The sequence below is a fragment of the Microtus oregoni genome, unplaced genomic scaffold (genome assembly GCF_018167655.1).
Source record: "Microtus oregoni isolate MIOR12 unplaced genomic scaffold, Mior012 000013F_ref0000133, whole genome shotgun sequence".
In the NCBI taxonomy this organism is placed as follows: domain Eukaryota; kingdom Metazoa; phylum Chordata; class Mammalia; order Rodentia; family Cricetidae; genus Microtus; species Microtus oregoni.
Genome location: NW_024543072.1, coordinates 33,565,452 through 33,587,512, shown reverse-complemented (window position 1 = coordinate 33,587,512; position 22,061 = coordinate 33,565,452). Strand labels below are relative to the sequence as shown.

At 49.2% G+C, this 22,061-nt stretch overlaps 1 protein-coding gene across 8 annotated transcripts in view; it reads left to right on the top strand.

Annotated features, from left to right (window-relative positions):
* Positions 1-18,139, top strand: part of Gpr161 (G protein-coupled receptor 161) — a 42,199-nt gene extending 24,060 nt beyond the window's left edge. For all 8 annotated transcript variants that reach the window (XM_041663019.1, XM_041663024.1, XM_041663021.1 and 5 more), the window contains 4 exons: positions 3,935-4,659; positions 11,617-11,721; positions 12,936-13,055; positions 14,905-18,139. In XM_041663019.1, the coding sequence (XP_041518953.1) occupies positions 3,935-4,659; positions 11,617-11,721; positions 12,936-13,055; positions 14,905-15,170 (1,216 nt within the window). In that variant the 3' untranslated portion in view covers positions 15,171-18,139. The remainder of the gene's footprint in view (positions 1-3,934; positions 4,660-11,616; positions 11,722-12,935; positions 13,056-14,904) is intronic.
* The last annotated feature ends 3,922 nt before the right edge of the window (positions 18,140-22,061 follow it).

Sequence of the window (22,061 nt, the reverse complement as noted above, 5' to 3'; positions counted from 1 at the left end):
CTCGGAGTCCTGCCAGCCTTGTGCTGGCCGGTGTAGCTATATATGTGTCAGTGGGACTTGTCAGCAGGTTCCCAACCCTCAGTCTGGCCGGTGCAGCTATGTATGTGCCAGTGGGACTTGTCAGCAGGTTCCCAACCCTCAGTTATGGGTTGTTTCAGTCATCATACACAAGAGCTGGATTTCTTCTTCTTCTTCTTCTTCTTCTTCTTCTTCTTCTTCTTCTTCTTCCTTCTTCCTTCTTCCTTCTTCCTTCTTCCTTCTTCATTTTCTTTCTTTTTTGGTTTTTCAAGACAGAGTTTCTCTGTAGCTTTGGAACCTGTCCTGGAACTAGCTCTGTAGACCAGGCTGGCCTCGAATTCATAGAGTTCCTCCTGTCTCTGCATCCCGAGTGCTAGGATTAAAGACATGTGCCACCACTGCCCTGCCGAGCTGGACATCTTGAAATCAAAGAGAGTGGAGTCAAGGTCTGTGTGCTTTTCTGGAAACTGGGAAGGTTACTGTGGGGAGGGCCGGGAAATACAGAGGGCATTAGTCAGAGATGTTGTCACAGGCTGACACAAAGTCTCCAGACTCTTGGGAACATGATTATTTGGGTTGGACTGGCTGCCCTGAGTCCAGCGATGCTGGACCCCAAAGCTGGATTTTTGTTTTCCCCATGGCTTTGTAGAGAATGTGGAATGAATAAGTCAAAATGATTTTATTAGCATCTCCAAATGTCCATTTATCTCAGTAATAAAAGCATCATAAATCAAAAGAATGAATAGACACTCACGGTCTAGCCTGCCAGGGACATCACTGCATGCTTCTTGTGTATTTGCCTCTAGTACTATTTTAGTTGTCTGCAGTACTATTTCATATATATATTTTTTAGATTTATATATTTTATATGTATGAGTGTTTTGCCTGCAGTGGTCAGAAGAGGGCATCAGATTCCCTAGAACTGGAGTTATAAACATTGTAAATCACTAGCTGGGTACCATGAACCAAACCCAGGTCCTTTGCAAGAACAACAAGTGTTCTTAACCACTGAGTGATTAATCTCTCTGGCTGCCCTATAGTACATCTTTTAAAAAAAAAATCTCATTTTTAATTATGTGCCTGTGTGTTGTGCGCATGTGTGTATATGTATGTGCATGTGTATGTGTGTTGTGTGTCTGTGTGTATATGTGTGCATGCGTGTGTGTTGTGTGTCTGTGTGTATATGTGTGTGCATGCGTATGTGTGTTGTGTGTCTGTGTGTATATATGTGTGCATGCGTATGTGTGTTGTGTGTCTGTGTGTATATGTGTGTGCATGCGTATGTGTGTTGTGTGTGTGCTTGTGTGTGCAGGTACAGGTACCCAAAGAAGCTAGAAGAAGATATTGGATTCTCTGGATCTGGAGTCACAGGTGGTTGTGAGTCACACAGTAGCTGCTGGGAACTGAACCCTGGTTCCTTTGCAAGAGTAGCAAGCCCAGAGCCACCTATCTCTCCTGACCAGCAGAACATGTTTTTGCCATGGGTTCATGACATGTGAGGGTCTACGCTCTGCTTTTTCATATAACATGTCATATAAACATCACCTTGGAGAATGTACTACTAGTGGTCACATGTTACTTTGTCTGGGATGGACTCTGACTTATTTTTCAGTTCCCTAGTGCTGGATTTAGGTGGTACATGGCTCCCTATAGTGCTCAGGTGACCCTGTCCATTTGTGGAATTTCTGTCTCTTCAGTCAAAGTGAAACACACTTTCAAGATACTTGGAGAAAGACAAGGAGCTTTCCAAAAGTTACACAGATGTGCTGGTATCCCACCAAGATGATTGCATCACACACACACACACACACACACACACACACACACACACACACAAAAGAGCTTGGAAGTTTGCTGGCAGTAGAGAAAATCAGATCTCATTGGCATTTTACTCTCTTTAAAGAAAATAACAGTTTTTGAACAGTTATTTCTTGGCTAGTTCTTGGGTCCCGTGGCGTGTAGATTGAGGCTAAGCCGCTCAGGTGCAGATGAAAGTTGGTCCCCGGTGCCTGAGCAGCACTGTCTGCACTTGGTCATAGCGTCAGCGGTCCGCAGGGGTAGCTCCAGGAAGATGCTAATTGCTTCCTTCACTCTGGGCTCAAGTTAAGTGAAGGTGAGAATGTCAAGTCCCAGGCCACCAGAATGCTCATCAGCAGTTCACCTGTGCCAGGGCTGGGGGCATTTGCTGGATGTCCCTAAAGGCTGTCCGTGCTGTCAGAATGCAGCAGAAGACAAGAAAGAATGAGGTAGAGGTGCCCAGGGTGTGTGACACGGATGTAGTGTCTGGGGGTCAGAAACCAGGTGATCGGGTCAGACACAGGCGGATTCACCACCTGGCTGGAGCTTCAGTCCTCACAGCCGGGTCCCCAGGTCATTCACTGGAGCAGCTGTGAGTGGAGAAGGGGCTGCCTTGCGATGGTGGCGACTTACCAAGACCTGGTTGTTTTGAAGAAATAGCTCATCTCCCCCATCAACACAAGATGGCTTCACCGTGGCCTGGTCAGATCTTTATGACTAAGCTATGTTATTTTTTTTTAAAAAATTGGGTCTGGAGAGCTTGCTCAACGGTTAAGAGTACTTATTTCGCTTGCAGAGGACCCAGGTACAACTCCCAGCACCCACATGGCAGCTCACAACTGTCTGTAACTCCAGCTCCAGGGGCTCTGACTCCCTCTTCTGACCGCCTCAGGCATCAGGCATACATGTGATACACATACATCCATTCAGACAAAACACTCATGTGCATAAAGTAAAATAATCTAAAACTGAGAATTAAAAGAAAATTTAGTGTCTTTAGATATGTGAATGGCAAATACTATTTATTTTTATTTTTTATTAACAAACATTAGTGTAGATTGAAAATGTAAATTGACTGGACAAGTTGCCTCTTTATGGTAGTATGCGATAGAGGGAGACAAGGGGAGGAAAGGGGGGAAGGATACAGAAATCAGAGACGCATGAAGCTGCATGCGGAAGGACATCCCTTTACTTTCAGCACTCTGGACTCAGAGGCAGGAGGATCTCTGTGAGTTCCAGGCCAGCCTGGTCTACAGAGTGAGTTCCAGGCCAGCCAGGGCTACATCATAAAGAGACCCTGCCTGAAATGTTTTCTACAGTGGCATTGGTCATGACTTTTACTGTCATATTTTACATAACTGTCATGAACCAGACATATTCATTATAGTGTCAACATTTAGCTTAGCTTACTTTTGAGACAGCACTACTAATCTCTGCTCTCCAGATGTTCACAGTGATGCGGAAGTGTAAGCCAAATAAACCCTTTCCTTCTCAAGTTGTTTTGGTTGGTTATGGTGTTTATCATAGCGACAGAAAGCAAACGAGGGTGGTCCCTGAGGAGAATCGCTGAGTATGCAATAGGATGTCCCTCAAGGATAGCTGGATTCTTTTTTTTTTAATTGTTTTTATTGAGCTATGCATTTTTCTCCACTCCCCTCTTTTCCTCCCCTCTTCCCTTCTACCCTCTCCTGTGATCCCCCACGCTCCAATTTACCCAGGAGATCTTGTCTTTTTCACCTTCCTGTGGAGATCCCTGTGTCTCTCGTAGGGTCCTCTTTGTTGGCTAGGTTCTCTGGGGTTGTGTACTGTAGGTTGGTTTTTCTTTGCTCTGTGTCTAAATACCACTTATGAGTGCGTACATGTTATATTATAGCTGACTTCTTAAACACAGAGGCTTTGATGTGCTGACCTGCACACAGGCCATGTCCTTGCTAGTGGACAGCTGTGCAGCATGGTGTAGCCTGCTGCTTGTCTGGGAGGGTGGGGGGAAGGGGTCTTTTTTAGAAGCCTTCGCAGCAGCGTAAAGGTTAGTTGGAAGAAGTGCAAGAGTCCCCGCCCAAGAGAGTAGGGCATCTGCCTCCCTGTAAGTTGTCTCTCACCCCCCTCACCTTTCTTCTAGCTATTATGCTGTCCTGTATCCCATGGTGTACCCCATGAAGATCACAGGGAACCGAGCCGTGATGGCGCTCCTCTACATCTGGCTTCACTCCCTCATTGGCTGCCTGCCACCGCTCTTTGGTTGGTCCTCGGTGGAGTTTGATGACTTCAAGTGGATGTGTGTGGCTGCGTGGCACCGGGAGCCTGGCTACACCATCTTCTGGCAGATCTGGTGCGCCCTGGTCCCCTTTCTCATCATGCTCGTGTGCTATGGCTTCATCTTCCGTGTGGCCAGGGTCAAGGCCCGAAAAGTGCACTGTGGCTCGGTGGTCATCGTGGAGGAGGATACGCAGAGGAGTGGGAGAAAGAACTCCAGCACCTCCACTTCCTCCTCGGGCAGCAGGAGGAACGCTTTTCAAGGCGTGGTCTACTCCGCTAACCAGTGCAAAGCCCTCATCACCATTCTGGTGGTCCTGGGAGCCTTCATGATCACCTGGGGCCCCTACATGGTTGTCATTACCTCAGAGGCACTCTGGGGGAAGAACTACGTCTCCCCAGCCCTGGAGACTTGGGCCACGTGGCTGTCCTTCACCAGTGCCATCTGCCACCCTCTCATCTATGGGCTCTGGAACAAGACGGTGCGCAAAGAGCTCCTGGGCATGTGCTTTGGGGACCGTTACTACCGGGAGCCATTTGTGCAGCGACAGAGGACCTCCAGGCTCTTCAGCATTTCCAACAGGATCACAGGTAATTTGGGGACCGCCGCACCACCCCCGGGCAGATGTCACCTGGGGTCCCTCTCAGTTACTAAGGGTCTGTCAGGGTAGCGGTTCTCAGGAGGACTGTGGCCTCAAGGCTCAAGACCCAGATGTCCTGGTGTGAAGGGGCCACCCCAGAGCAGCCATGGTGACTCCCACCTAGCTGCCGAAGGAGCATGTCAAGTAGGAGGCGGGAATCACTGTTGGTACACATCCCCAGAGAACGAGACAGGAGGCGTGGTGCTTTGGAAACCTGTTTTCTGGAACCCTAGCCAGGCCCTCACGGTCTGGAGGGGATAGCCACTTCTTCACTGCAGAAGGGAGAATCGGAGCCTTGGGCCAGGCTGCCTGCTCCCCTGGCAAACATCTCCTTGAGTGTCACCATTCTTGGATGCTCTGTCTGGGCTGCAGTGGCTCACTTAGCCTGTCCCTCCTCTCAAACACTTGTCACCTTGAGCTTTCTCTCCCAGGCCAGCGGTTTCTTCTGATGGTCACTGGTAGTCTGTTGTTTGTGTGTTTATTGGGGGTGGTTATCAGTGCCAAACATAGCCTCCATCAGAGTGTCATGTCCTGTGCTCAGAGCTACTCTATACGGAGGACACACACACCACGACACCAATGACAACTAGCATTTGTTGTAATGCCCTTGACAAGTCCCACAGGAGTTGCTCTAGTCAGAGGTTAGACTTTGTTTTTCAGCTTTAAAAAAAATTATATATCAACGGAAGAATGGATGAAGAAAGTATGGAATATATACATATTAGAGTATTACTCAGCAGTAAAAAACAAGGACTTCTTGAATTTTGCATACAAATGGATGGAAATAGAAAACACTATCCTGAGTGAGGTAAGCCAGACCCAAAAAGAGGAACATGGGATGTACTCACTCATATTTGGTTTCTAGCCATAAATAAAGGACATTGAGCTTATAATTCATGTTCCTAGAGAAGCTAAATAAGAAGGTGAATCCAAAGACAAACACATAGGCATCCTCAGGAATATTAACCTTCATCAGGCGATGAAAGGAGACAGAGACAGAGACCCACACGGGAGCACCGGACAGAAATCTCAAGGTCCAAATCAGGAGGAGAAGGAGACGGAGCACGAGCAAGGAACTCAGGACCACGAGGGGTGCACCCACACACTAAGACAATGGGGATGTTCTATTGGGATCTCACCAAGGCCAGCTGGCCTAGGTCTGAAAAAGCATGGGATAAATCCGGACTAGCTGAACATAGCGGACAATGAGGAATACTGAGAATTCAAGAACAATTGCAGTGGGTTTTTGATCCTACTGCACGTACTGGCTTTGTGGGTGCCTAGGCAGTTTGGATGCTCACCTTACGAGACCTGGATAGAGGTGGGCAGTCCTTGGGCTTCCCACAGGTCAGGGAACCCTGATTGCTCTTCGAGCAGATGAGGGAGGGGGAATTGATCGGGGGAGGGGGAGGGAAATGGGAAGCGGTTGTGGGGACGAGGCAGAAATCCTTAATAAATAAATAAATTAAAAAAAAATTATATATATATATATATATATAAACATATACATACATATATGTGTGTATATATAAAGTTTTAGGTTTAGAAGAGTTGGAAAAACAGTATAGGGAGCTTCCCATCGTGTTATCAACATACATAACTGCAGTACAAGATCAGCCCTAGAGTCCCACACGTTATACCTCAGCCCTGCCTGGACCCTTCTGTGGAGGGTTGGTCAGGTCTTTTGTAGAGTGCTGGTACACATCCCCAGATGGCGCTCGAAATGATGCACATTTTGGGCAAGAATGCTGCCGGAGTGGTGGGATCCTGTTCCCGCATCAGGTTAGGAGCGCATATGTCGTCGTATCTTATTGTTACTGAGTTACCCTGGCCTCTTGTTCAGGTGTGGGCTGTCAGCCTTTTCCACTCAGGGCTGTCTCCGCTGTAATCAGCACAGATGCTAGCGGAGAGGCCTTGAGACTGGCTCCCACCCACTGATTCTAACTTGCACTGGTATATCTTGCTCACTGTGGTGTGGTTATGTTGTCCTGAAGTGAAGGTAGTTGGGATTTTAGAGCCACGCTGAGCTAAGGAAGCTATTGGAAAGAGATTCCAAGAGCACCTTTATAACGCAGCTTGCTTTGAACCATCAGCTCCTGAATAATGACACTGAGACTTCTTATTAATTATGAAAGCTTGGCTTTATCTTAGACTTGTCCCCGCCTACCTCTTAAAACTTAAATTAACCCATTTATATGAATCTACATTCTGCCACATGGCATTATGTGGCATTAATTGAGAGGTATTAACCCTCTCAATACCGTATGCCCTAGTTCCTCCAAGCCTTGGTGGCAAATCTCCTTCCTCAGATTCTTTCCCTGAGTTCCTCTCTCTCTCTGGAAGTCCTGCCTGTCCTTTCCTGCCTAGCTGTTGGCCATTCAGCTCTTTATTAAACCAATTAGAAGGTATCCTAGGCAGGTGAGGAAGAACAGTGATGCATCTTCACACAGTATACAAAAAGATTATCCCAACACACCTCCTTTAGCCCTTAGCTCTCACTTCTTGCCAGATAACTAAGACCTACTTAGTCTCTCTCTCTCCTCTTCCGGAAATAGAGATCCTCCACCTTCACTCTCAACAGGGCAGAAGACACGGCTTTTGTTGCCTGTGAACACTCAGGGCCAGAGATGACGAGATGCCCTGCCCGTGTGCCAGTGCCACACATCTGTTGATTGATCTACCTTGTGGACTAGTGGAGAGCTATTTCTGGACAGGGGACATCTGGTGATTTTTCTTTTGACCATAGGAAGGAAAACGATCTCCATTTATTAGTCGGAAGTGCCCGCCCCTTGTCATTTACAAACTCATGTTCCCAAGTGTGACTCGAGCCAGAAGGTACATTCAGTGCTTGGCTACATTTTATTGGTGACTTTATTGGCTCAGAGTTTATAATAGCTTGTCTCCTTGGCAGAAGCCAATAGATGTTTTCTATTCCATCGGAGCTAAGAATAACGAAGGGAAAAATGAGGACAGAGAAGGGCAGAGGCAAGAGTAGACAGAACAGAAAGGAGCATCCGTTTCTTGGCCAAGGTTTACTGTGTGAATTGTTTCTGACTGGCCTGGAAAGGACTACCAAGCTGTGGCAGCCATCGAAAACACCAGCTGTGGTTGGGTTGGCAGACCCAAAGCCATTGGCGGTCTGAGGCTCATTTAGGGAAAAGCAGCCTTGGGGTTGATAGGTCCTTAATCCTTGGCTTCTCCAGGCCTGGGAGTGGGCAGTGGCTCTTGCTCCTCTGGTAGAGTCTGGCTGTAGGAGGTCAGTTAGCCATATTAATAATGTAGGGACTGGGGAAAGACAGAATACAGGTCTATTCCAAGTACACACTCTCTGGCTGTTCTTGCCAGCAGTACCCACTGTCTTCCAGATCAGGAGGGGCACTCCTGAGCCTCCATGCAGAGCTCTCTGCTCAGCCAGGCTTTTCGGACCTTACCATTGCCCTCTACACCCAGGGCTTCGAAATGCAGCTGAGTCCTGAACCCAGATTACCTCCCTTTGCCCTTAATCGACTTTCAAGCTTGCTCTCCATTCTTGGGGAAGGCAGGAGCCCTGGTATTCGCAAGGGGAACAGTAGATGGCTGGTCAGATGGAGGCCCTGCCATGTTTTGTGGTACATTCGTATAGTACATGAAAAGCTGCCACCTAAGAAGTCATTAACTGGAATTATCAGTGGTCCTGGTAATTCTTGCAGAAGCAGAATTCTACACATGCCTGGAATGTCCCTCGTACATGACAGAAGGTGTTCACCCGTAATCACTGGCATATTGGCTGTCACCGAGCCACCAAGCCCTTTTGCTTCTGAGGTCTCATTAGCAGATTCCCATGGTGACTGGTTGGGTTCTCTGGGAGTAGAGATCTCCAGGGCACTGGAAGCTGTCTGGAGTGCTACCTCGTGGTGGGTAGGGCAGCCACGGAGTGGAGGTTGCTCCCTTGTGCAGAAGGTGAGCTGAGCCCTAACTTTCAGTTGGATGCTAAACTGATAAAAACTGATGGGGGCTCCTGGCAGAGGGAGGAGAGCAAAGACTGTAGGAGAAAGGGCGAGAAGAACTAAACGGCTCTTTTGCTCAGCCCAGCCCTGGGGCCCAAGGACAGCCCCTGTGCCCCAAATATGAAGACACCTGGTGACGGAGGGCAGAGCTGTCTAGTTATCTTCTGGGAAGGCGGGTTCCATCTGTCATTCACTCAGAAGAAAGCATGTATCACAGCCTTCTTGGAAGGTCTGGGGTGGCGGTGGGCCTGGATGGGGGGGGGGCTGGAGGGGGTGGGGTAAGTGCCACCGAGGCCTTTGAGTTTTCCTCCTTCCCTTTTCTAAATGTTGTCCAGTTAGTTAAATAAATTCCTGCTGCACCTCGGAACCCTGCCCTGCCCTTCACTGTCTGATATGCACAGACTCCTTTTATTTCTGATTCTTGGGGAGCAAACCTGGTCCCTGGGCCTGGCCTAAGGGTTAGATGTGGCCTGTTCCCGTGGGATATGTATGGTGGTGTCCCATGGAATCTCAGGGTAACTTGTCTACTCTTCGGAGGGGAATGCTTCGCCGCAGAGCCACAGTGGTCTGGCTCAAACCATCCCTCTCACTAGAGGAGACCAACACACGCGTTCCTGGCTTTTGCCACAGCCTCAGAGATGGCGTCCAAACACACTGTGGCTGCCACCATCCAGTGGGCAGGAGATGGCCCTGAGGGGCTCCACTCCTTGCAACAGGCCTTCTGTTGAGCATAGCCGTGTCAAGAGGCCCATATGGCAGAGGGGAAAAGCAGGTCCCGGGGAGACGTGGGGGTCTTCTTTGATTTCAGCCCTGTAACTAACCCTGAGTAAAACAGCTGCGTGCGTGGAAAGGTTCTGAGAGAAGGTGGCTGCTGCTGCGCACCTCCTCAGCCTCGCCATCCCCTCCGTGACTCTTGGGAAGAAAGGGAAGAGTATAGGATGTCCTCTCCAGGACAGGAGAGAGCTGCCCCAGGAAGCACAAGGGCAAGACCAGCGCGCAGGAGGGGCCAAACTCGCTATTAAACCAAGACCATCCCCCCGCCACGTTTTTATTTATTTGTTTTCGTTTTGTGAATATGAGTGTTTTCTCTGTATCACGTGCCCGCCTGATACGTCAGAAGCTAGATGAGGGCTTTGGATCCCTTGGCAGTGGGCTTTACAGAAGGTTCTGAGCCACGATGTATGTACTGGGAACCGAACCTAGATTTTCTGCAAGAGTAGCAAGTGCCGTTAACCTCTAGGCCACCACGGCAGCCCCGTGGCCATTCTTGAGGTGACTGACCCCCTTCTGTGGTAAGAGCAACTTGTCCATTCATTGGGCCTCACCTTTCAACACTGTTGGTTTAGGGATTAAGTTCCCAGCAGAGGAACTTTTAGGGGGCACAGTCTACCATACTGACCATTAAATCTATTAGCCCTGTTTGTAATTTCTAAGAGATTTTTATCTTCATATTTTTTAGTACTTGCCAGCTCTTCTTAATGGATTTTTTTGAACTTTACTAGGTACCCAATTATTTTTTAAAATTCTTTATTCATTTTACATATTAACCACAGTTCCCCCTCCCTTCCCTCCTCCTGCCCACTCCTTCCCATCCTCACCCCCATCCACCCCCTCAGAGAGGGTAAGGTCTCCCATAGGGCATTCAGCTAAGTCTGGCACATCAAGTTGAGGCAGGACCAGGTCTCTCCCCGCTGCATCAAGGCTGAGCAAGGCATCCACCATAGGGAATGGGCTCCAAAAAGCCAGCTCATGCACCAGAGATAAATTCTGGTCCCACTGCTGAGGGTCCCACAGACCAAGCCACACAACTGTCACTCACATGCAGGGGTCCCATATAGGTCCCCAAACTGTCAGTCCAGAGTCCACGAGCTCCCACTAGCTCAGATCAGCTGTCTCCGTGGGTGCCCAGTTCTTTTTAAGATCTCTGTCATCTCCCATCAGGTCTACGTCTCTCTCTTCTCTCTGTTTCTCACATGTCTGTTGTGCTAGGGACTGTCCTTGACTGTGTGGCGGTCCCTGCCATCCCTTCCACTTTGGAAGGAAGACACTAAGAAGCCTCTGGTGAGGTAGGCTCAGGAGGCTTACTGGTTGTAGGGCGCTCCTTCGAGCTGTCTCCCTGGCTCCCTGCTCTCAGCGCCCACTTGTCTTTTCTGGTTCATTTTGCTGGGGAGCGTTCTCTCATAGGCTCTCATGGCTTCCTCAGTCTTACTGGTCCCTTTGCCCCTGATGTCTCAGTGCCACCGCTCCTGGTTTGTTCTCTCTGTTCTGCTGACGCGGGACGGGGTTCTGAGGCTGGGAAGAGCCCCAGCGGGGTCCAGCTGCTTCCTACAGAGACTGTCTGTGGAGCCCACGGTCTGTCGGGCAGTCTCCTGGGCCTGCAGTTCCCAAGCCTTAGCGGCGCTACATGAGGACGAGACTGTTTCCAGGCCTCTTCACCCACCTCAGTTCCTTTGTCTGGAGATACTCGGTTCTCCTTCCCAGGTCGCTCTTTCCTTCTGTCTTCATCCTTCCGCTTTGCTGCTTCTCCACAGACTCCACCTCTGGGAAGAGTTTTTAACTATTCAAATAGAAGTCCTGGGGGTTACATTTCTCGTGCGTGCCTGGAAGGCTTCCTCACATGACCGCTCACCTTCGCTTTCCCCTCCGTCTGTCGTGGAGGCTGACATGGGCCAGAAGGTTCCCCCTGGGGAGCTCAGTGAGTCTCTACAGAGTGGGAAAGGAACCAGGGTCAGAATCCGGGGAAGCAGCTGGGCGTGGCTGTCTTCCAGTGGGTCGGGAGTGAGATTTTGTAAGCGTCCAGAACGAAACTGGCAGCCAGGTCCTCTGGGAGCTGGAAACTGGAGAGTCAATTGCCCAGGATAAAACAGATACCCACCTGAGCAGCCTGTGTTTATTCCATCGATGCCAACTTTGCCTTTCAGACTTGGGCCTGTCCCCACACCTCACGGCTCTCATGGCAGGCGGACAGTCCCTGGGGCACAGCAGCAGCACCGGTGACACTGGCTTCAGCTACTCCCAGGATTCAGGTACCATTCTTACCCCGAAAACCTCCCACTCGGTGTTAATTACTGCCCGGAGGCTCGCCCTTGCCCGAAGGGTGCCAGCTGCCCCTCTGTTCTCGCTTCTACTGAATGGGCCTCTCCGTTCCTTCTCTCCCTACCCTGTGGTGTGATGGTGAGGTTAAAAATACAGGAAAGCCTTTGGAAAGTTAAAATTTAAACAAGCCATGGTGGCGCACGCCTTCAATCCCAGCACCTAGGAGGCAGAGGCAGGCAGATCTTTGTGAGTTCGAGGCCAGCCAGGTCTACAGAGTGAGTTCCAGGGCAACCAGAGCTGTTACACAGAGAAACCCTGTCTTGAAAAACCATCATTAAAAAGAAAAAAAAAAAAAGTAAAATTTGAAGAATCTTTGATTCTTTGCTTTGACACTACCTTATACTATACGTGACTGGCCAGACCCTGGAGGCCATCCTCCCAAGCTCTTGACCATCTTCCTCTCCCTGCACGTTTGTTGAGTGGCCCTGGCTGGGAACAATATGCTCAGAGGCTGGAAGCATCTCTTCATCCACTTAGTTCACAGATTTCTGTTGGAGAACTGACAACTTGGCTGCATCTGAGGCTGTGCTCGTCAATGCTCTGGGCCTCAGAGGGAGAGGTTTTGAGTCCCCACAGAAGCAGCAACTCCAAGCTCTTCTCTCTCTGCACCCCTGGGAGCTTTTGTCTTTTTGGTTGTAAACCTCTACAAGCTGAGCCGTCTCCTCAGCCCCCACTGGGAGCTTTTGAAAAAATCTTGGGCTGTGGAGAGGTAGTTGTTAGTGCAGTCAGAACCGGGTAGTGCTCAGGGAGTGAATGATTTCTGCCTGAGGGTGGGGAGACAGTCTGGGGAGTAAGAGAGACAGCCTGCCTCCCTCCCTCCCTCCCTCCCTCCCTCCCTCCCTCCCTCCCTCTTTCCTTCTTCCTACCTACCTTCTTCCCTCCCTCCCTCCCTCCCTCCCTCCCTCCCTCTTTCCTTCCTGCCTTCCTTCCTTGACAGTAGGTTAGATTTACCTGGTCAGCTGGTGGTGTGGCAGCCCCGTCACTGTCTGTAAACTCCTGGGATGGATGAAATCTGCTTCGGGACAGTCATCTGAACCTGCCTGTGGGACTGAAGGCTGGCAGTCAGGGTCACGAGGCACTGGGCTGTGGGAGGACGAGGCCTTGGTGTCTGAACTACTTGTGCATGATCTGCCCTTCGTCGTAGGGACGGATGTGATGTTGCTGGAAGACCATGCGTCTGACGACAACCCTGCCCCCCACTGCACCTGCCCACCCAAGAGAAGGAGCTCCGTGACATTTGAGGACGAAGTAGAACAGATCAAAGGTTGGTTTGTGGGGCTGCTTCAGTAAAACACGTGGGCGAGGAGGGGATTTTAGCCACACCCTTCCCGCAGAATGTGCCAAGGCTTTGTCACCTCCGCTTCCTTACTGATGATGACAGCTCTACTGGTGCCACTGAGTCTTGAATTCTGAGGCATCTGACTCAGAGCAGGCAGCATCTAAGGTGGGACAAATGCAGCTGTAGACACATGGACATGCATGCACATACACACATACATACACACATGTGCACACACACACATGCACGCAACACACGCATACATGCACACACGCATGCACATACACTCACACACACTCACATATACATACACACATGCTCTCTTACACACACACACACACACACACACACACACACACACACGGAGATATGAGGAGAGCAAGAGAGCTCCGGAGACTGTGGAAATATGATCAGGGAGTGGAGGCCAACCTGCCATCCACAAGGACACAAGTCTGCTCACTGGGCTTTCCTGCACTAACACCCAGCATGGGCTTTCCTGCTCTAACACCCAGCATGGGCTTTCCTGCACTAACACCCAGCATGGGCTTTCCTGCACTAACACCCAGCATGGGCTTTCCTGCGGTAACACCAAGCATGGGCTTTCCTGCTCTAACACCCAGCATGGGCTTTCCTGCTCTAACACCCAGCATCTGTGCTACTTTGGGGTTGGGGTTAGTTTCCCACGCAGACATGCCAGGCAGACAATTGACAGAGGAACCGCTGAGGCTATTCGGGTATAAGAATCTCACCGAGTGAGACTACCATTGGCATAACAGAGCCCTGAGTCTGCTGAAGCCCAGAGTTTTAAGGTGTAAGTGCTGAGTATGAAAATAAATATGGACCCACTATCGGTCTCCTTGTACACTGTCCCATTCCCATCCAAACTGAGGGGAGAGGTGGTGGAGGGGAGAGGAGCTCAGAGGGGAATATACCAACCGAAGCATCTCCTCTGACCAAGTAGATTCACTCACAGAGCTAGCTGGAAGCCTTGCGAGCTTCTATTACCTCTCTGCAGGATGATGAGTCTAACTGCTCCACAGACCTCCCACCGGGAGCCAAGCCTTGCCCTCTGTGTCCTGGGGTGGGTAGGTCTCAAAGCGCCCTCTGCTGGTCTGGTGCTAGGAGGAAACAATAGCTCCTCCTCTGCTGTGTAGGGAGCCAGACAGGGATGCTAAAGTCTGTTCACTTCCTTCCCTCCTGTAGAGTGTTCTCCAGAAAATGTAAAGGGAGGAGAGGATCCCCCAAATACCCTGAGAGCTTAGGCAGTGAGGTCCATGATAGTTTTGCTCTGGTTTAGGAATTAAAAGCCACCTCCATTCCTCTTTCTATTCAGTGCAGGTGTGTGTACGTGTGTGTGTGTGGGGGGGGTGTCCCTAATCCCTCATAGGATGATAGAATTGTTGCTATCACTTCCAGACCCGAGGCTTTCCACCCTAGGGAAGCTCTGAGTGAAATGGAGAGGAGGAGACATGACATTTCTAAGTTCACAGCTACTTGCTAGGCTGTTCCAGGGAGGTGCGGGAAGAGAATTCTTTTGGAGACATAAAATAAAACGTTTTAGGAAGAATTCACTCATTCACTTGTCAGAGTAACCATGTGAAGAAAGAGATTTCTTCTCTTTATAGATGAGGAAACTAAATCAGAAAATAACCCTGGTATTTCTCAGGGAGTAAATTGGGAAGTCCAGAATTTTACCCTGGGGAATCTGATGTCAATATCCATACATGTTATCTCCACTCCTCTCCCTGGGGCAGTGAGCCAGCAGAGGCCATATTCCTGGGTTAGTCATGGGTCCTGGCTCCTGGGCTAACCCCCTTTCTGTCTTCTCCCACAGAAGCTGCCAAGAACTCTGTTCTCCATGTGAAGGCTGAAGTCCACAAATCCTTGGACAGTTATGCAGCCAGCTTGGCTAAAGCCATTGAAGCCGAGGCCAAAATCAACTTATTTGGGGAGGAGGCTTTGCCAGGGGTCTTGTTCACAGCACGGACTGTCCCAGGGGCTAGCTTTGGGGGGCGTCGAGGCAGCAGGACTCTTTTGAATCAGAGGCTACAACTGCAGAGCATTGAGGAAGGGGACATCTTAGCTGCAGAACAGAGATGAAGGCCGCAGAGGGGGCTTCTGGTACTGGTGCCTGTGTGAAGGCCCTGGAAGACGTCACCCCTCACAGAGGGCCAGACGCCGGGAAGGAAACATTGGGTGTGCAGCCAGGAGGACTGAAAACCCTTCCTCAGTGTCTGCTGTGAAGACACGTGTGCTGCATCAGGGATCAGGGTCCCTGGGCTGAAACAAGGCTTCCAAAGCACGCTGGAAAGAAACGGAGATGTGGCTGCAGTTTTGGGAGGACTGGAGGCGATGGGTTTAAAGGGAAGCCCCCATGTGGATCTTGTCTTCACCAGTATCCTGCTGGTCTAACTGCTCATGGTCTCAGAGGTAGTCCCTACTCAGTGCGCCTCACGGCACACAAGACCATCTGCGGTTCTCTGTGGTTGATGCAGGCAGCATGGGGCCACATACACTAGACTAAATACAAACAGTCCAGAGAGACACCCAGGAGTAGAGCACCTTACACAGACACCCTATATCTTCCACCCTAAATAGGATTTGGTCTTTGGCGGCACCTGCTGCTGGCCTGTAGGAGCAGCCCACAGACCACCCAAGATGGGGCCACCCCACCCACCTCTTTGTTGGCAGATGTTTTAGTATTTGAAAAGAAGGGAGAAACCACTATAAAAGGCAAGGGTGAGTACCAGGCATTTCATTTCCCAAATTAAAAACCCAGGCGATAGGACACACCACTAACACCCGAGCTGTGATGTCATAGACAGCAGGGAAGAATCTGGGGGGGAAATCTCTCACACAGGAGATGTGGGAGATGCTTGACAAACATGTTGGCCTCAATTCCCAGGAGCAATTGTGACTGTCACTGCATCTTTGGGCAGGTACAAGGTAGAAGCCGGAGTTGAGTTCACAGCCTGGGTTCCTGGCCCAGCTTGGTCTTTGTCTGTGTATCATCTGGAACATCCTGTCCTGCACTGGGCCATTTGCAGACATGGGAGAGAGGAGGGAGGAGCTGGAACAAGTAATCTCCAAGATAATTTCCAGCTCCGATCTTTGATGTCTTCTCAATTTGTAATTTAAGAGATGGGAACAAACTGAACATGACCAGTGGTTGAACCAGCATTTGTAGACTTTTGAGGTTGTCCGCAATGAACACACACAGAGCTACACGCACACTCTGGCCTTGTATCTTTGCACCGATTGGCTGTTTAGGGCAGTCCTAAATGCTGACTACTGAGACACGGGTCTGAAGAGGGTGCTGCAGCTGAGGCCACGGTGGGGGAGGAGATGGGATTCTGTGGCTTGGATCCCCAACCCTTTCTCCTTGAGCTGGAACTTGAAGTTTGGGCTTTGAGCGCTTGCTGTGGTCATCGGGAAGACAGCCTTCCCTGCTTCTCTTAAGTCTGGGTGCTGAGATGAGCAAAGATCAGGGATCTATCTCCATTTCACAAAACAAAGGAAGAGAACCCAAGACCTTTCTGTATCTGTCAACAGGCAAACACTCTAGAGTGAATTACTTTTCAAGTGTTTTCCGTGGGCTGCCTGGCTCGTGGTGTGGCAGTATCTTTTTCCTATTGTTCCTGGTCTGCAGCCCCCAAAGACGTTTCATGAGGCTTGGCGTTTGCCTTTGTGTGGATGATTTTGTCAACACTACCTACTCCAGGACAGCTGTGCAGGGGATTGGCAGGATCTGGGGTGGAGAGGCAGGGGGTAGAGGACAGGCATTGCTCTCGCTCCTGGCAGCATTTCTGTGCTCTTTCTATTCTGTTCTCTTGTTCTAGTACTTGTCTGGTATCTGGGGAGACCACATCCCTAATTAATCAGTATACATCGAAGCAGAAGATGGCAGAGGCCTTGCCCTCTAGGTATGGGTTGCCTGTTAGTACAATAGATTGCCTTAAGACTCAAGGGGTGGAGAGCTCTTTCTTGATTGCCCTGGGCCAGGCTTTATGGGAAGGATGCTGAGGCTTCTGAGTCCTACTGGCTGACCCCCGATTCACTGGCATACAAGAAGAGATCATCCAAACCAACCTAGAAAACGGAAGTTTTACTGTTTTTATCGGAAACCCACGCCTTTTAATGGAGCAAGGCCTACCCATCTCCCCAACACTGCAGGCTGTAAAGCACCTCACCAAGCTTGGGGCAGTAACATCAGTGTTGACCACTTCAGAGAGGAGGGGCTGCTTCTGTGGATGCAGAGCATCAGGTCGTCATGGCAGAACTGTGGCTCCAGAGGGTCTGAGTATTCTAACTAGGACCTTAGGGCTGGGCCAGTCGAGCAGGCAACCGTTTCCATTGAGTCTAGGATGTGTAGGAGTCAGAGCTACGGTTTCGCATATTCAGGGGTTCTGATTTGCCCAACTGAGCTAGAGAGAAGCGAGCTGGGGAGAGAGGGAGAGGTGGTTCCACACATTCTCTTCTGTCCTCTGTGGAGGCCACCTGCCTTTGTGTAGAAGTCCACCATCCCAACCAAATGCAGCCGTGTTAGCTGCAAACTTCTGTGCAGTGGCAGGCCTTTCCCAGGGGACTCATGGGTATGGGCAGGTGGGGCATTTGGCTACTTGTTTACTTAAATACCTCAGTCCTGATTCTGACAAGATCACTGTAGGGCCATGGCCCATCTCTGCTGCTGCTTTACGAAGACTTTCCCCTTGACTTGGTTCCTGTGCTGTGTTTCAGATGCCAGCTATGGGGCCTATTGCATCCGAGGAGGCACTGTACACGGCTCAGCATCTGGTTTTTCCCCTGGCCAGATACCCCAAACTGGAGTTCAAAATCTTAGACACTAGATGGCAGCAGCATGGTGGTGGCGAGCAAAAAATAAACCTGTAGCCTTGCTCCTCTGAGCCCTGTCTCCACTACAAATCCCTGACCTTGACAATTGTTGAAGGGGCTGTGGGGCTGCATTCCGCCACCCAGCTCCCGCCACAGGCTAGCTTATGCCCCGAAATAACAACACACAAATTGTATTCTTTTAAACACTGCTTGGCCCATTAGCTCTAGCCCTTACTGGCTAATTCTTGCACCTGGACTAGCCCATTTCTAATAATGTGTGTAGCACCCCAAGGTGGAATTACTGGGAAGATTCTAGCCTACGTCCATCCTGGGTTGGAGCTTAATCGCGTCTGCCTCAGAGAGCAGAGCTATCGAGTCTGCCCAGGAGAGGGGGAGCATGGCCTCTGAGCTCACTTCCTCTTCCTCCCAGCATTCTGTTCTGTTTACTCCTCCCACCTATGTTTTAACCTATGAGGGCCAAGCAGTTTCTTTATTATAATTAACCAATGACCTTTCTCCATCAGACAATAGATCCTTATGTGTGACCCCTCACAGGGGCTCACAGGAACTTCCTGCACAGAGCTGTGTGATCTTAAACAAACCACTACTCTGGGAACAGGCAGGGCGGAGGACGGTAAAGACAGTGGCCCATTGGTTGCTAATGTTCTTAGAGTCTCATTTGTGTAACTGATTTCATCTTTCAGCCAAGAATAAAACCATCACCACCAAGACAACCCAGTATCTGCAATAAAGCACTGCTGTAGATTGGGTCTAGAAAAGAGCAGGAAATGAATGCAGATACGGAGAGAGCATACAAGTCTGTTGAGATAGAACTATTACGAGTGCTATTCCAAGAGGAGTATGTGCTCCTTAGATGTGCAGATTAGAGAGACATTTCTCAGTGGACCCTAAGATGACCTCATGAAACATGTTCGGCCTGTTTTTGTCTGTTTCCGTGTCTGGAAGGAACAGTGAGGATGCTGTGGCTAAACAGGAGGAGGCCAAGAACAGGCATGTGTGTGCCTCACTGAAGACACCTAAGAGCCTGTTTTATGCTAGGCACTAATTGAAAACCTCAAACGCTCCATCTTTTTTTTTTTTTTTTTTTTTTTTTTTGCTTCGGGCAGTTGGGACACAATAGAGATGGTGCCAGTGTGGTGTGGCATGGCTATGAGTTAAGATCTCATGTTGCCACTTTCTTGCTAGGTGTTTGGGGCATATTACTCAATATTCCAGCATCTGTAAAGTGAAGTTTTGCAACCTGTCTGTATAGAGGGATACAGACTCCAAGGATGCGTAAGGTGCTTGGCAGACTACAGAAAGGCTCCCAGTGTATCCACAACAGCATGTAAGTGCAGGCAGACCTGAGCCACCGGTCTTGCTGTTTGGGGTAACTGATGGGGTAGAATCCTTCCTGTTTTACAGGGATCTTTAATACATGAGAACCTTCAAAAGAGGTGTTATCCAGTTCAGGATAATTACCTGTGTTGAGGGTTGCTGCCCTGGGGGAATTACTTGCTATTTGTATAAAAGGACTTGATGAGGGTGAAGGAGTGATGGCGGAGGGAAGGCTATAATAGAGAGGAGGCTGGAAAGTCTGGGTAGGAACAAAAATGAGCTTTTCTAGTTAAGCCTTCCTGCCACATTAATGACCTGCTCACATGAAAAAGAAATATTTCTTCAGTACCCCAAATTAAAGATGATATATAGAATCTATGTCAATTCAACTTTGACCTTCCCTATACCCAGAAAGGCTTTCCTTCACCTCACCCCAATGCCTTCAGGTGCTGAGGACCACTCAGTCCAGCAGTGACAGTGTCTGGCTCCCAGCTCCCAGAGCTCTTATCTTCCAAGACTGATGAAAGAGGCAGAGGAGGTATAGGTGTCCATGCCACTCCCTGGAGTGTACAGAACCCAAGGAAGCCTGAGGACCACAAGAACATGGATGTGACCAGCCATAAATGACTACAAGGAGGGACAGGAGATACTGTTCTTGTGGGTTGGGGACAGAGGAGATGAGAATTCAGGAAGGCCATAGGAATGCTGTGTCTCAAAATGAGGTAAAGCAGAGGCACAGCCAAATCCCTAGGTCTTGGTCATGAGGCTGAGAAGGAACAAGCCTTTGTAGCCCAAGGAGAAGGAGGCACAGGCGAGTTAAAAATCATCCTTAGCAGAGAAGGTCAGCTGGCTTTCTTAGACAGGGAGGAAGAACCAAGGAGTTTCAGTGATGTAAAACATGGCCTTGAAGGCCCAAGGCCAGGTGATCCTCTGTTGAAAGACTTCAAAGCACATACACCAGTCTGCACAAGGTTACCACAAGCACAACTTTGTTCAGTGTAATTTTGGCACACAATCTACCACTGTTTGAAATGCCAGAGATCACAGATGAGCCAGCTCCTCCCAGAGGAAAGGACAGTCTCAGGGGACTTGGGTGACAAGACCATGCCAAGTGTGCCAGAAAGCCTTCGTGCCTGGAAATGGATGTCTATGGGATAGCCATGCTCAAGGAGAGTCCTGTGTGCTGTTTCTGATGATGTATACCTGGAAGAAGTGGTTAAAAACCAAACTTCAGAAATATAAACCCAAGCTAACCCTGAAATACATTTAACTTGAAGTTTTGGATGATGTTCTTGAAGATAAAATTGTCTAGGGTTATTATATATAAATCAGTATTTATGGCTAAGTAAAAGTGTATTTAGACAAGTTTTGTTTACCTGATTAAATGTTTCTCGAATGTGTGAATTGTCAATTTGCACTTGAATTTGTGGTCTATGGACATTTTTGGGTGCCTGTCCTTCCCCCACTCCCCACAGCCCTATTCCTATCTCAACTCTCCATGGGCTAAAAGGACTGAGCAACAAGAGGGAACTTACTGCAGAATTAGGAGTGAGGATCCCCATATTAAAGTCACTTGGATAGATCCATTAATACATTTTAATTCCCCAAGGTGGTTAAACTCAATGAGTATTGGGTTGCATAACTGTTGCTTACCATATTCAAGACCTCTAAACCTGATTTTTCTTTCTTAGTGTAGTCCTGGCTGGCCTGAAACTCAGAGATCATCCTGCTTCTGCCTCCCAAGTACTAGGATTAAAGGCGTGAGCCACTACTACCAGCTTTTAAGCCTGTTTAATGAACTAGTATTTTTCATCTATCTATCTATCTATCCATCCATCCATCCATCCATCCACCCACCCACCTACCTATTCAGTCTTCCTTTACACAAGGTTCATCGTTTCCTCTTCCCTCACCTGCTCAGACTGACACCAGCTTTTATTTGGAATGTGTACGTGAACCCTGGGGCCAGTCTCCTAACTTTCTGCCTCTCCTCCACTGACTCTTGGAAGTGGCCAGGACTTAATTCTGTCTTTGCTATACCCTTAACTGCTTGTCTAACTGGCCTGTTCCTTGTCTAGTTGATCTGTTCCTAAGGATGAACACCAGTTGTTTACATAATTGCTTTGCTGGTATTGATAGAACAGCTTCAAGTTCACAGGAAAATGAAGAGAACACACACAGATGCTGTACCCCCACGGCATACTGCGCCACTGTAAGACACCTGCCATCTGCTTCTGTTCTAACCTTTTCCTACCAGCTACCCTTTGACCAGCACTCTGTCCTCCAGCAAATCCATGCTGCTGGTTTTATGTAGCATTTACTTTCTTCCATGGCAAAGCTAACTATTTTCTGGCAGCAGCAGGTATTCTCGTGAGGAGAAGGTCTGTTTCCTACAGAGATGGCTCTATGCTGCTATACCTTTGAGCATGCTCATGGCCCAGCTAGAGACAGGTTATGTCTTATTTTCAGTATCTGGTTCAGTCGGTTCTTCTGGCAGGATATTTAGGTTGCTGAAGGTGACAGGAACAGTCAAGCTACTTGCTGATTAATTAAAAGTGAACTGCTTTCAACAAAAGCAGCTGGTATAGCAAATACCGACAGAGGGCCCCATGCTGGAGATGCCTATGGCAGGCCATAAAAGATCTGCGCTGGCTCTGGCCTTCCATCTGTCAGGCAGCTGTGCAGGGTCTGAAAGCCACTACCAGATGTGGGCCGGGGGGCTTTTGCTTTTGAAGTAGTCCTTTTGTCTCACTAAACAACAAGTACACCACTCTGCAGGCCAAAGTATTTTTATCTATAAGATACCAACTGCCTCTCTCC